Source organism: Podarcis pityusensis, assembly GCF_964106645.2.
Source record: "Podarcis pityusensis genome assembly, chromosome: 2".
NCBI classification, from domain to species: domain Eukaryota; kingdom Metazoa; phylum Chordata; class Lepidosauria; order Squamata; family Lacertidae; genus Podarcis; species Podarcis pityusensis.
Window position 1 is genome coordinate 20873374 of NC_138029.1, and position 15930 is coordinate 20889303.

Genomic DNA, 15930 nt, shown 5'->3' on the forward strand with positions numbered 1-15930 from the left:
CTCTATTCCCAACCTATTATAGTTCACGTTTACAAATTTAAAGCTGACCTTTCTTTTTTTTCCGATAGTCTACCATTTTTCTGTGCTACTTCACCTTTTTTTAAAAAAAATTAATGCAGCCTTTTTATTATAGCATCCTTATTAAAACATGGATCAAATCAAATGTGTTCCAGAAACATGGCACATTTCCTAGGCCAGGCACAAAATCTGCTCGTCCTCATAGTGTTTCTGATAAGAATAATGTGCTGACCTGACTGAATAAGTACTTGAGAAACTAGCTGCCTTACTTGTCTGGGGATCTAACGTCTGGTTCCTAATGGGTGTCTAGGAATATAATTGAAAGAAATTTGAGAAGCTGTAGCTCTGAAGGAGACTGACATTGCTGAAGGAAGGAGAGCGGATTAGGCAGTAGGGTGAGAAGCAGGGGCATTCCCCATGCCTGAAGAGAGAGAGGATCAGATTTTAGGAAAGGGGGGTAGAAATGGTTAAGAAGCAGCAGCAGGGCAGATCTTTATTGGAGACCCAAGGTGGAAAAAGCTTTGTGAACAGGGATGGAGGTAGAGTAATGCCTTTAAAGAAGGGATGTGGAATTTGTAAGCCTCCAAATATTGTTGGACTACAACTCCCATCATCCCTGACTAGTGGGCTTGCTGGGTGGGGCTGATGGAGTCCAACACAGGTTTCCCATCCCTGCTGTGAAACAATGGAGGAGAAGATGCCTCAAAGGCATAGCACTGCATTTGCCAGCAGTAAGGACAGCTGGAATGGGAGGTTTCAGGCAAATCTCTGTGTTGTTGGATTTTCGTAATTCTATATTGAAAATTTATGAATTACTGTGAGTTGATTTTGTGGTGATTTTTGTAACCTAATACTTGGTTCAATAGTACTTTGAGCCAGGATATAATTAACTACCTAACTATCCCTGATACTGTGATCCTAGCCAATCCCAAAACATAATGTAATTGATGCCAAAATTCATTGTGAAGATTTTGCTGAAAGAAGCTTTTATTTAAATTTGAAAGGCAGCATCAGCTGAGAGGCACGTGCTGTAGTCTTCTGGCCAAATATCACACAGAGAGGATAAATGTTGGTAACAGAGAAGAATTGCACAAGATTCTTTAGAGGAGACAGTCCATACTGTACAAAGATATTACTCCCGAAAGTATTAAAGGTAAAGGGACCCCTGACCATTAGGTCCAGCCGCGGACGACTCTGGGGTTGCAGCGCTCATCTCATTTTATTGACCGAGGGAGCCGGCGTACAGCTTCCGGGTCATGTGGCCAGCATGACTAAGCCACTTCTGGCAAACCAGAGCAGCGCACGGAAATGCTGTTTACCTTCCCGCCGGAGTGGTACCTATTTATCTACTTGCACTTTGATGTGCTTTCAAACTTCTAGGTTGGCAGGAGCAGGGACCGAGTAAAGGGAGCTCACCCCGTTGCGGGGATTCGAATTGCCGACCTTCCGATCAGCAAGCCCTAGGCTCTGTGGTTTAACCCACAGTGCCACCCAAAAGTATTATGAAGCTCCAAATATTTGTTGTCTTAAAAATTAAGATTAAGTTAAAAGTATAGAAATCATTGGGACGCAGGTGGCGCTGTGGGTAAAACCTCAGCGCCTAGGACTTGCCGATCATCAGGTCGGCGGTTCGAAACCCCACAGGGGGGTGCGCTCCCGTTGCTCAGTCCCAGCACCTGCCAACCTAGCAGTTCGAAAGCACCCCTGGGTGCAAGTAGATAAATAGGAACCGCTTACTAGCGGGAAGGTAAACGGCGTTTCCGTGTGCTGCGCTGGCTCGCCAGATGCAGCTTGTCACGCTGGCCACGTGACCCGGAAGTGTCTGTGGACAGCACTGGCCCCTGGCCTCTTAAAGTGAGATGGGCGCACAACCCTAGAGTCGGACACGACTGGCCTTCGGGCAGGGGTACCTTTATAGAAATCATATAAAGGTCAAATGGGCCATGGAGTTGTCTGTGCCTTCTAACTATCACTGTGTTTCCTACACTTAGAACAAAAACTAATAATACAGTGGTACCTCTAGTTGCCAACACGATCCGTTCCGGGGTGCCGTTCACACCCCGAAAAGTCCGCAACTAGAGCGGTGCTTCTGTGCATGCGCGAAGCGCACAGAACGCTTCTGCACATGCGGCGAAACCCGGAAGTATAGACTTCCGGGTTTGCCACGCTCGCAAGCCGAAAAGAAGCAGCATGAACCTAACGCAACATGAGGTAGGCCTGTAATACACCAAGAAATCTGAATTCTGTTACTTGTTTGGATTGTGCAAATTATGCAAGCTGCACAATGCCTTGGTTAGCACGATTCTTAATTTTCAATTAATACCTCTGCTTTTAGCTGGAGAAAGAATGAGCTATCCAGGGCATTGAAGCCCCACCACTGGAAAGCGTATTTTAGAACCCCTTTGCCTTCTGAGACTTCGTCAGGTGGTATCCACATACTTTCAAGCTTATCTTGGAAACTCAAAGACTAAAATACAAGTTGTCTCCCCCCCCCCACACACTCCGCCATTTCATCAAATGAAGATTGAGATGCTGAGAAAGCTGAATTCTGCACCCAAGCCACATTTTGCCCTTTCTCTGCTTGTGCAAAATGCTACAGAACCAGTTTTGTTACATCCCTGTTAGACATCCAGAAACTGGGACTCATCCTGTCCTGGTTGTGTGGAAGTCTTTGCCTTGAAATGTGCAATGTGACACCTCAAGGGCTTTCCAAGTATCTGCCTTACTGTCACGTTCTAAAAAGAGTCAAAATTCTGCATGCTTACCCTGGTGTATTTCTCACAGGATTTGTTCAGATTTGGTACTGCTTATTGTTACAGTTTAACTTTGCACCAAAATATAATAATTTGCCCTTCGTTGAAAAGCCATTTACTCCATTCTCTAGTGTTGAAGCAGGCAAAATTTAACTTCTGCAAACCTGAAGACAGGGCTGGTCACTATCCCTGAAGCCAAGTAGACTTCAAAATAGTCACTCAGTAAGACAAACTCTAATTTGTCAATTGTTAAATTAAACTCAGAACTCAGGGAATGCGAGGGTTTTGTTCTTGACAGAGTAGTGTTTGCTTCATACTCAAGCAGGAATGTTTCTTTCTTTCCCATGTGATGCTCTGTTTATGTGAATTGTGCTAAGGCACCTAGAAATCATCCATGCCCCTTGTTCATTTTATTTTTGTATCTGTCACTTAAAAAGAAGAAGAATCTTTTCTTCAAGCAGGGCATGTCTACACTACAGATATGTTGCTGGTCAGTTCAAATAAAACTTCATGTCACTCTGGCCTTCTGCCAAAATAAGATGTGTGGTTATGGAAATCCTCTGCTAATTTGTGTGTGTTCAAATTTCACAGCCAGAGTTGGGAAGACGTCACTTATTATGTCTCTTGTCAGTGAAGAATTTCCCGAAGAGGTAAGATGTGTTTATTTTAGGTATCTCTGTATTTCCCGAGCAACAGCATCCTCCGGGCATTTTGCAGTTTCATAAACAGTTTGCATGATAATTCCATTAGGAAAAGTGTTGTTTTTTCTAAGTCCCATAAAAGAAGTAGAAAAATCATAAAATCAAACAATGCATTATGCAGTTATTGTTTTTATGGAATCTGAAGGATTGAAACTGGAGATCTGGCCACACAACACAGTTGTGGCAGAAGCTGACATTTCCCCCAAGCGGCAGATGAACTTTGTTGATGAGGGGGGAGTTGGCATGGAAGACTGAACAGGTAAGGGGCAGGTGGCAGAAAACGAGGCAGAGACACTTTCAGCTCCACTCACAGATGATGATGTGAACAGCCTCTGCCTGCTTTTTTTGCCAGCTCCCCCTGTGCCGCAGCCCTTCCCAGTCACAAGGGGAAGGTTGTTTGAGAAGCGCTGAGGATGGGGCAAAAATGTCAGCTTCCACAAGCTATGTTAGTCAGTCAGATACCCAGACCCAACTCTGCTTTTCTTCTCTCTCCTCTGCAAACACCTAAAACTCTAACATAGGTATTAAAATATGTTTTAATAAAGATCAGTAGCTGTCGGCAGGATGTTTGCAAACACAAAGCAAAATAAAATGCAAAGGACTTTATGCCATTAGGGTGCACTGCTACTGTTTTATGCATTTCAAGTTGATTGTTTGTCTGCTGGCTTTGGCAATCGATTTCATTCACCAGCCTGCACGGTGATACTAGTATAATTCCCATTAGGATAAAATCTGTCAGCATGCTGGGTTGAATGAGCGCCAGTTCACCCAAGCATTTGCTGAACTTTCACTACCCAGCTTTTAGTGATGATTTTTATTGACTGGTTTTTGCTATCATGGATGGGGGTTGCTGATGTGATTTGGTGTTTTTTTTAAAAAAGTATCATACTTTGTTGTTTTAATGTGTTTTTGTTCTGATATTTTCTTGTACAGCACCCTGAGATTTCTTCAAAAGAAGGGCAGTATATAAATTCTGTAAATAATAAATTACATGGTAATTTACAGAGATGGTGAAAGACTTGGCAAAGTCACTGACTAGTCTGAGAATAGCATTATTGTGATCCATCCTGTTGCTCATTCCAGACTATTGAGGACATCAGCCAATATGCTAAATATTTAGTGGGATTTCATAGCTCAATCCTGTTTAATGTGACGTTCATTCATTGATCAGGGAGATACATAGCAAAAATACTTCAAACTGATTCATAGCTGAAGTTTATGTATAGTAACCATGAAATTAATTTAAAATATATTGGACTATTTATTACAAAGTGTTCAATTTCAAAACTTGGCTTTGGCAAAATATGCAAGGGCTTGCAATTTCCATGATGGAGGCCGTAAAACCATGCAAGTGTTAAGGATCTGAAATATGTTAGCTAAATTTCCGTTTGCTTCAAAGGTTTCTGATTGTATTTATCAAGTTTTCTTCGGCATTTGGGCTAGTTTCAAGAATGCTTCTTTTTCACAAATGCAGGTTCCTCCACGAGCAGAAGAAATCACCATTCCAGCTGATGTTACCCCAGAGAGAGTGCCAACCCATATAGTGGATTATTCAGGTAATAGATCTGATGATTTGACAGATTTATAAAACGAAAAGGTGGTGGGAGAGAGAGAGATCACAATATAATTGACTGACACTATAAAGGAAGATGGTGAAAAGTACATTTACAAGACAGAGAACTAAAGAACCAAGAAACTTCCTCTGCCTAGCAACACATAAAAGAGGACACAGGCTCCCTGCCTCTATAGTTCATGCATCCTTCCACTGATAAACTAATATTCCAAACACTCCCATGATCCCCACAAACATCACTTTTTTCCTTATTAACACCCATATAACCCAACAGATGGAAAATGCTCAATTTTTTAGCCAGGGGCTAAAAGGCCTTTATTCAGATGTATGAAAAGATACCTGACTTAGGTGTACATTTTGTATTGTTATTAAACCCATCTTTAGTTGTGTTTTTTTACTGGTTTTAAAACTCTCTTAGCTGTTTTTATAAATCTCTTTGAAATGTGTTTGGAAGACAGTTCAAAAATTGTTGTTGTTGTTACATAAATGGAAGTAGTCGCTTAGCTACCCTGAAATATGGTCTGTGCTCTTTGGAAGCTGCCTGTAGTCATGCGGTAGTTGAGATGGAAGATCTTGGACAGGAAGATTGCTGAGAAGGCTCCTGGCAACTCTTAGAGTATCTTCCAGGTATAGAGTGCCTGGCTGCTTCTCTGCCTGCCTGCAGCTACCAAGGCACCTGGTATTTAAGATGGATTTAATGTACATCTGGCTAGGTGCAGAACTACATTAGCTTCTGCCAAATACTTGGAGTAAAGCAAGTGTGTGTTTTTAATTGGTTGAATAGCAATGCTTCCTATTTGTACATGCACTGTAAACCCTTGTGCTTTATTGAGAGAAGTGGGTGGTATCCAACTAACTCGTTGCATCAGCGCAAGGATTTTCACTAGCGCAACAGCCCGGCACGCCCTCCTCAAATCTGCTCTTGAGGTTTGGAAGAACCCTGGGAACAGATATAGGTGGATGCAGGAGATAAAAGTTACATTGCCCAAGAGGAACATGTTCTTTGGATACCGCACAGTGTTTCCATTCTAGCAGTGCTCTGACAACTATATCGTCTCATCACGGGAGTGTTTGAAGTGAGAGAATTTATGGAAAAAATCTGGAGCAGTTCAGCTCTCAGCCATCTTAGCAGGATTTCCACCCTTGCTTTTTGTCTGAGTGAAGCAAGCCCTTGCGTTTAGCTTAACTGTTTTGGCATTCCATTTGTAGGATCATTTGTACTCCAGTAACTATTTGAATAGTTAAGGATAAGAATGAAAGATGATGCAAAATTCAAAGCAGCATCATCCATCAGAATGAAAGTTGACGTGCACATACAGAGTACCATCCTGTGAATCAAGGACTAGCTTTACGCTCTCCCTTGTTGTCAAGGAGGGCCAGCTGTATATATGTAAATGGAATGGAATAACTTTTTGGCTATAGCTAAAATTCATTATCTGGCTACATGCGAAAGTGTTCTCAAGCACAGTGGTTAGCTAGTTTTTTAGTTTTTTTTTAAAAAAATATTTTTTATTAACAGGCCAATCACATCACATTATCCAAATCATATTAATTCCACATTATACAGCCAAATTTTAAATTTTATTGGGGGTACCCATACATCAAGCTCCGAACGAGTCCAAACATCACTTATATTGCTGCTTTAATTAAACAGTTCTATCCAGTTCAATCCAGATAGTCCTTTATTACTTTCTTCATCTTCTTGTTGTTATTATCATATATTCCTTTCTTTGCGATCTCTGATAATCTTCACAAGCAGATTAGAGACAGGCATCCTCTGTGTGGGTTTTGTACTCTCCAAAGATCATATCGCTCAGGGAGAGCCGCCATTCCACGCTTCCATAAAAAAATTATCTTCGGTCTGTCCTTTAATTTTCTCAGGCTTACCAAGTATATCAGGAGGGCTCTGTCAGGATAAGATCACATTCCAACCAACATTCTCATTCCAATGGTCCTGATTCTCCTCCCCCTGTCTTTCTTTCACAGGCAAGCCTGTCTTAGCGAGACGCCATTTTATGCTGCGTCATAAAATTTTCCTCCGTTCTCGTTGTTTACCAATCATCTCTTTAACTATAATCCACTCCACACAGTTCTTGAATTCCTGCTTGTGGTTAGTCCGTCACTCCAGTCACAGAGATCCATTAATCAGCAGACTTATCTCCCGAACGTTGCTTGATGTATGTGCTTTAGCTTCATTCCAGTTGTATGTTTCCAATTATAATTCCGAGCTAAAGCGAACCAGCACACGCTGATTGGAATCGGCGTCAGGAAGAGCCGGCCTCATCGAGGGCTCAGCCAAGTGACCGGCACCCCCTTCTCTTGAATCCAGGGGTGCGTTGTGGACACCGCTGGCAAGGCAGCCCCCCCCATCTCCTTGGGGGGGTAGGAAGACTGCATACTTCCCATAGCAGCCTCTTAATTACCTTGTATGGGTCGGAGAGATGTTATTGTCGGCCATCTTCCAGTGCGCCACCTGGTGGCCCCCCGGTTAGCTAGTTTTAAAGGTATAGCCCTGCTATAGATAATCACAAGTTTCTGTGTCACCACCCACAGCAGTACTTGGGGGGCCAGTGTGAGGCTTACAGCCTAGCCAGGATTATGTAGGACTAACTGAGATGCCTTAAAGCTATGGCTTTGCAAATCCCAGTTCCCAAACTTGTTCCAGTTAACCATGCAAAACAGAGCTTTTGCCTGACAGTTTTCTTGAACTTGTAAAGTTTTCGGTTGTCTTTCCTATACGGTCAAACCTCGTGTTACAAACGCTTCAGGTTACGTGTTTTCGGGCTGCGGACCGCGGGAAATCTGGAAGTACCGGAACGGGTTTTTCCAGGTTTCACCGCATGCGCAGAAGCGCTAAATCGTGCTTTGTGCATGCGCAGAAGCCCCAAATCGCACTGGTGCAGACGCGGCGCTTCAGGATGCGAGCGCTGCGGGTTGCGGACGTGCCTCCGTCTCAGATTATGTCCGCAACCCGAGGTTCCACTGTACACTTCATTTCCAAAACTCAGTGTCTTGTTCAAGCAAGAAAAACAAGCGATTCTTCCCCATCTGTATCAGCATTGCTCTTAAGATGGTATTCAGGAAAAGACATCTTAGAAACTGCTTTGGAGAGACTGTGCTGCAAGAATTCTTTTCTCTGTGACATTCTTTCCTAATGACAGTATATACTTTTCATTCTCATCTAAATTATTTTCCACTTCCATGTGATTTCCCTTGGGAGCTGAAGGCTAAAGAGCATGTAGCCAAGGATATTTCCATGTTTTTGGACAAAACCACACAGGAAGAGTGCACCCAAGTCTTTATTTTACCAGTGCAATGAAGCTGTGAGATAAAACATGCACATTTTAAATAGTAAAACTGTCATACATTCACATATGTTCATGGCTGTGTTGGAAAACAGTAGTAAAATTGCTGTTGCTTTCTGAAAAAATCCTCTTGCATAATGTAGCCACAAACATTGTGAAGACTACTAAAGAAAAAAAAAATGTAAGAAACCTGGTCTTTGATTAAAGAAGGCCTGAGGAGATGATGGTATCTGCTGGAGGTGATATAAAACTTTTTAAGAAAGGTGAATGTGTCAGCTTTAGACAGAATGCATTTTTAGCTGAAAACTTGATTCCGGTTGGCAAATGCTTCTCCACTTAATTAGCAGTTTTCATAAACCTCATTGATTGAATCATCACCATCACAGAACAAACGAACAATAACAAAACTTCTCTTGTTTTGCACAGAATCTGAACAAAGTGACGAACAGCTCCATAATGAAATATCGCAAGTGAGTCAAATGTGCCTTTTGCGCTGAAATGCTTTGTTTTATATTTGCCTTGTAAAACAGTGTCAGAGTGAAATTATTTCCACCTAAGAAAGGCTAGACTGGCTTTAATTTACTCTGGAGTCATTCAGTGGCATAGGTCTCGGAGCATAGGTGTGGAGAATTGGTGCAGCCTGTAAAATAACAGGCGGCTGATGTTTATTTTGTTTTTTTTGCATATGTGTGGTGTAATGTTCATAAGATTGCACAAGTTGATTTCTGCAGAGAATGATCTGGTTACCTTGCTCAGACTGTAAAATTCCCTCCTTCACTATCTCCTGCCATTGGGTTAGATCATTGGTAACCAACGTGGGGCCTTCGAGATGGCCAACAACATTGGCCATACAAGCTGGGGCTGGCTGGAGTTATATTCCAGCAATATCTGGAGAACACCATGTTGGCTATGTCTAGGCTGAAAACTGAAATGCCTTGATTGAGGCCAGCTGTTGGATGAAGTCAAGTCCTCAAAGCTCTATCTTTTATTTTTTTTAAAAATGCTTTTCCAGCCTAAAAGCCAGAACCATGCAAGAAGTAATCTTTGGCGTTTTCCATTTTTTACCGCATGAACAACGAGCTGTGAGCAGAATTTTCTCACTGCCTGCACACACCATTGCTCCCAAGGTTTGGGACACACCCCATGTGGCATAGGATATGATGATAAAATAGCTCAGTAGGTAGAGCATGAGACTCTTAATCTCAGGGTTGTGGGTTTGAGCACCACGTCGGGCCAAAGATTTCCTGTATTGCAGGGGGTTGGACTAGATGACCCTCGTGGTCCCTTCCAACTCTGCGATTCCATGACACACCAATTAGGGCTTTCCCATGCACAAGTACAACTGCCTTCTGCTTGAGCTATTGTTCTGTGGGATCCAAACCAATAGGCATAAGAAGCAAGCCTTTTCTCTTAGGCACAGCTAACCCAGATGCTGGTGTGGAAAACATATTTTCCTCCTCCTTTATAAAACATATTTTGGATAAATCTTTGCAAAACCCTTTGGAAGAAAAAGTCCTTCCCATCAGGTTTTTGTGTGTGCTGACTTAAGTGTTGAAGGAAGCCCATGCTCAAGATCCATAAACAAAAGATAAATGCAATTAATGGTGTTTCTGGCCTAATTTAGGCAGAATAATCTTGCTGCAACAGAATGCAAGATTCCTGCACCTGATCTTGGGTGATTCCCTACCTCTGGCTTTCTCTTAAGATTTTCTGGGGATACAAGGCATTGCAGGGGACTGGACAGGAAAGGAAAGATTGGTTTTGCAAACTGGTCTTCAACTCTCACAACGTTCATTACAGCCCAATATGCAGATAAATGCATATTGTCTATTTGCGTCATCTTGATTTTAGTTGTCGACTGAATCATATTCATAAGTAAACCTCTACTTACAGTTACACAGCTTTTACCATTTCCACCCGTAATGTATGCTAAGATTTGTTCTTCTAGGCGCTAAAATCTCGGAAAACCTTACCGTCCTCATCTGGCTATTTCTTCTCTCTTCCAGGCGAATGTAATCTGCATAGTATATGCAGTTAACAACAAGAACTCAATTGAAAAGGTATGAGGAAAGCATTTTTGTTTTGTTCTCTAGCTGGTGTCCATGACGTAGCTGACCCCTTGAATGTGCAAGTTTATATTTAAGGCGTCCAGATTCTCATTTGGAAAAGCTTTGAATGTCAAGATGTGGTTTATCTGCATATGCCAAATATCCCCCTCCCTCCCCCCCCCCCCAAATACAGCATTTTCAGTCTTGCAAAGTACATTACAACTGCCTTGGTGCATTGGCCTCCTGGAATACAGCTGTTCTGCTTACATTTAAGGAAGGGTGTGGGAGATAGAAAAAGCTAGCATTTGTATTTTTGTAACCTGACTGCACGAACATTCTGCGTTAGAAGGGAAGGAGTCCCAACTTCCAAAGCACTGAAATAAAGATAAAATGCACTGAAACACAAGTTTATCTGGGTGGAGAGTGGCTATGTTTCTGTGCTTCTTTGAGTTCCTGGTTGTGGGGTATGCTGTTTGACTTGCTTTTTCATTCTGCCGGTGTTTCCGTAGTATTAATTTTGGAAAACAAACAATAGCTTCTTTAGTAGTATTTATCATTTCTGTCAAAATTAAATTCCAAAAGTCTTGCACCAGCTGGCATTCCCACCATAAACGATAATACGTACCAAATTTATTGCATCCCCTCCAGCAACTGGGCGATATAGAAGAAAACATTTTTGACATTTGCAGAGCAGTGTGATACCATCTGTATAATACTTTTTAAAGCATTTTTCATTTAAAAACTGGAAACGGTTCTTTAGGGTCAGGATTCCCAAATTTTATTCCAATTCTTGGGAGGAATTTGTCTGCCACTCTTTTTAAGGGGTTCCAATACTCATTGAATCCAGAAAGCATGTTGGTAAAGCATTAGATTCAGGTTGAATGTAAATAACGGCCCAGTCTAATATTATTAATTAACACTAATTTGTTGATTTAGGTAACAAGTCGATGGATTCCTCTCATTAATGAAAGAACAGACAAAGACAGCAGGTACCTAAGTTTAAAACAATGTAAATAGATCAAATGCAAATCTGAGATTGTTTTATAAGTTTTGCTTAAGCAAAAAGCGTCAGTATGAAATGAGACCTGAATACTTACTGCTTAAACACTCATGATCTACTTTATGTGAAGTTTATACTGTATTTGTCTTTTATTGTTTGGGTGATTGTTGTTATGAACGTAACATTTATATTCCCTCGACGAGCTGCAGCGTTCTGACAGTTATTTATCTAAGGGTGGTAGACGCTTCACAAAACACTTTATTTCTTTAAACCCAAATAGTTAAACTGTTAAGCTATCTGAAGAATAGTGTTGGAAGCTGAAATTGCAATTGTGTTTCAGAAGAAGGTTGATGATAAATTCAGATTACCTTCTAAACATTTTTTCTTTGCTTGGCTTAAATCAGGTCAAATCTTAGGCAAACACTTCAGGAAGCTGTTTTTAAGTTTCCTAAAGTTTTAAAAACGACTTTTTCCAATTAGCTTGTACATTATATGGGGAGACTTTGTGAATACAGTGGTGCCTCGCAAGACGAAAAGAATCCGTTCCGCGAGTCTCTTCGTCTTGCGGTTTTTTTGTCTTGCGAAGCAAGCCCATTAGCGGTTTAGCGGATTAGCGCTATTAGCGGCTTAGCGGGCTTAGCGGATCAGCTGATTAGCGGTTTAGCGGATCAGCTGATAAGCGGCTTAGTGGCTTAACGGATCAGTTGTTAAGCGGCTTAGCGGATCAGCTGATAAGCGGCTTAGCGGCTTGGGAAAAAGGTGGGGGGGGAGGAAAAAAACCCCGCAGGAACTCGCAAGACATTTTCGTCTTGCGAAGCAAGCCCGTAGGAAATTCGTTTTGCGAAGCACCTCCAAAACGGAAAACCCTTTCGTCTAGCGGGTTTTCCGTCTTGCGAGGCATTCGTCTTGCGGGGCACCACTGTATGCTTAGTACACTGGGTACTTTAGTGAATGTATAGTACATGAATTTGTACAGAGGTTACTTGAAATTTCAAGGCTGCCTTGTTTTTAATTATTGTGCACTTAATTCATTTTTGGATACACACACCGGAGCTCTTGGCTTTGAGGCCACCTGCTGTAAAGAACTTCAAAGTGAAGTCTTTTATGACTTAGGTTTAGCAGGCATTGTAATTTTCATTGGCGAACTGGTTTGCTAGTCATAAATATTTTTCCAAGTGAAATCAGAATCTTCAATTTTGCAAATGCTTGCTCTGGAAGAAGACCCAGTTTTACTCAGACTTGTTTCCTTTTTACCAAATTAAAACACAAAACTGGTTATATAATAGTTCAGTGGACAGTCATAATGATGATAGTATTATAAGGTGCCAAATAACTGGTATTATATTTGATTGTGAAAACTTTTCTCAACTTATTTTCAGGCTGCCTCTTATACTAGTTGGGAACAAATCAGATCTGGTTGAATACAGTAGTATGGAGACGATCCTTCCCATTATGAACCAATATACAGAGATAGAAACTTGCGTAGAGGTAATCAAAAGCTTTTTCTTGGCATTCATAGTGGCTTAATGGTTACATTGTTAACTTTAATAAGATTTGTTCACTTTAATACAATTTTATTAAAGTGGTTTCCCACGCTCCGTAGCCAGTGCTCTCATCAAATACTTATATTTCTGCGATTCATCTTCTTGTTAACTTCTAGTTACTTTCCAATTGTTATAATAATCACTTAGATAACAGCTGCATGCTTTATGATTTCTATTTGTGTTGTTGCATTATTTAACTTTTGATAGGATTTCAAGTGAGGAGCTCTAACTCTTTCTTTTCAACCTGTGTGTGTCAGTCTAATATGTCCCACTTCTGTTTCTCTTGGCCTCTTGCAACACCCTTGAAATTCTTCCGCTGCTATTGTTGTCCTCCCAGTATAGCTCAGGGCTATACTCACATTTGACAATGCCAAAGTGGAGCCTTATCTTCCTCTTTCCCACACCACTCCCCTTTCCCTGGGTGTCCTGTCACTTTTTTCTGTAAGCCGCGATAGAAGGGCCTGTGCATGACAGAACATTTACATGACGTTTAGCACATCTTAGTTTATTTCCATCAATCGCTCTGGGAAATTAAGACTGTTTTGTGACTGGGGGCCTCACCAGCACTGAGCTTTGCAGTGCACCCAGGAGGCTTAAAAGCAGAATTAAAGGGTTCTCTAGAATGGTACCTATGCAGGCCTGTACACAACTTCTCTCAGCTGCCCACCTCCAAAATTTGCTCCAGTGGGTTGACCAAGCAGAAATCTGCTTGTGCAACCTTGGATTCCACCACCCCCTCAAAAAAAATTGTTTCCAAACGGGACAAAGGGCCAGGAGATTTTGAGGACCATTTCAAAAGACAAGAGCCATCACCACCTCTGGGCCTTCATCTCAGTTTTTTTTAATTGATGTGAGCTGCTTTGGGGATGATATTGGCATTAAAATAATGTTGCGTGGAATTAAGGCTGCTTTGTATTCTTACAGAGTCCATTATTTATTTCAAGTATTTATAACCCACTTTTCAATGTAAACTAACATTTTAAGCTGACAGTAAAACCATAACAGCTGGTTAAGGCATCAGTAAATAAAACGGTGTAGATCAGTCAACTAACTTTAACAGCATGAAAGCAGCATTAGAACACACAAGATAAAAGAGCAGTTAAAACCATTCAATGTAAAAAATAATCCCATCAGGACCTGAGTCAATAAAATGTAGAATATTCATTGCTTGGGCAAAGAAAACAGCCTGGTGCATATGTGCTAGGATTTCCCCCTGCTTCTGTATTAAGCTGACAAGACTCATAATTTCATTTTTTCCCCTCTAGTGCTCAGCCAAGAACTTGAAGAACATATCCGAACTATTTTATTATGCACAGAAAGCTGTTCTACATCCTACAGGACCCCTCTATTGTCCAGAGGAAAAAGAGGTATTTCGCTGCTTTTGTGTTATAAAATCATCATTGCGGGTAATATACCCTAAAGTTTGTGTACCAACACAGTCCTTTCTGTCTCCAAAAAGAGCGCTTTGGTATTTCTCAGTCTTGTAAAGCTAAAAGAGGCACCTGTTGGAGTTCCCAAATCTTTGCTATCCTCTGCTTTTGTTTTGAGGCTGATACTCGTTTAGTGTGGATTTGATATTGGGGTAGCCTGGGTCGAGGTATTCCAGGAAAAATTGTCAGAGGAGATACAGCAGTGGGAATTGGACAGGGCATCATAAGAGAAGAAACATTAAATATCTTGGGGCTTCTGGTTGTTCTCTCAATCCAAGGGAGATCTAGGTGGCTGTGACAGCTACCCTCCCAGTTTTAGAGATTTTGTTCTACTGCCCATATTTCTGCCCAACACACTCCCCTCTTGAACGCAAGAGTGCCCCAGATTGAAAGTTCTGGGAGGTTTCAGCAACCATTTTTAGGCCCGAATCCTACTCCTCCATGTCATGGTAGGTCGTGCTTGCTCGTGTGTGTGTGTGTGTGTGTGTGTTTTGGGCAGGATGAAGGTGATCTGAAGGTGGAGGACAGAGCCACAACTTCGTAGGGTTTTAGACAGGCACTCAGCCTGTGGTAGATTGACTAGAACAGCCTGCCCTCAGAGACTGATGGATCCAGCTGGTTTCCTGATGGCTCTTGGAGAGTTACATGCTGGGGCCAGTCCCATTTGAAATCGTATTTGATTGCTGAGATGAAGGAAAGTCTGTCTAGGTGACCAACACAACTGTCCTTAAATGCCTTCTCTCCCTTGATAGCTTGTCTGGCTTCTTGGTTTTCTGAAGAACTAGGTCTGATGAAATGACAGTAATGGATGGTAATAATACAACAGCAGTGACTACAAATATCCATATCTTCTGGGTGTTATTTTTAGGCTATCCGAATCCCTGACTAAGACATTCAACAGCTATCATTCTCAATATTCAGGTGCACCAGTATTTCACAAATCTAAGGGCAGAATACAAACGTAGAAATAAGTTTAAAATGGAAGATTGTAATTCCAAATGGGGCTTAAGTCAGTTTTGACAAAAAAATTCAATTTTGGCCTGTAGATATTGCTGTGAGTCCTACCAATACCGGGGGGGGGGGGGGGGGGCACTTGTATAATTTTTGGGCCTAAGTCACTGCGTTAGCAAGCCTTGAAAATTGTGTTTGCATTCAAAAAGGCCCTAGTCAGAAATAATTTTCTTCCAAATGGAATGTTAGTCAAAATTGACTTAAGCCCCTTTTGGAATTAAACTCTTCAATTATAAAGCTTATCTGTGTTAATCCTAACAAGGCTTAACACTGCCACCATGAAAGCTCCTGCTGATCTTTGTTCTTGAGTTGATGAAGAACTTGGACGAAAGGGTTGGATAATGATCAGTCCTCCAGTTCTTCAGCATGTTTCTCAGTCCAAGCTTGTTACAGGCGAAACGTTCATTTACACAGAGAGAGAGAAAATGCTCAAATATTTATATTTATTTGCCCAATCCTGAAGATTAATTAGTAGCTTTCCCCATCCTAAAGATGTGCTACAAAAGACCCACAGCAAAACAGAATGGCAGTTCCACCACTTTACAAG

General features: G+C 41.5%; 1 protein-coding gene across 4 annotated transcripts in view; it reads left to right on the forward strand.

Annotated features, from left to right (window-relative positions):
- The window catches only part of RHOT1 (ras homolog family member T1), a 54033-nt gene that overhangs the window by 6758 nt on the left and 31345 nt on the right, over window positions 1-15930 (forward strand). For all 4 annotated transcript variants that reach the window (XM_080994543.1, XM_080994545.1, XM_080994544.1 and 1 more), the window contains exons 2-8: window positions 3363-3421; window positions 4947-5028; window positions 8777-8820; window positions 10357-10410; window positions 11335-11387; window positions 12778-12886; window positions 14208-14309. In XM_080994543.1, coding sequence (XP_080850669.1) covers window positions 3363-3421; window positions 4947-5028; window positions 8777-8820; window positions 10357-10410; window positions 11335-11387; window positions 12778-12886; window positions 14208-14309 — 503 coding nt within the window. The remainder of the gene's footprint in view (window positions 1-3362; window positions 3422-4946; window positions 5029-8776; window positions 8821-10356; window positions 10411-11334; window positions 11388-12777; window positions 12887-14207; window positions 14310-15930) is intronic.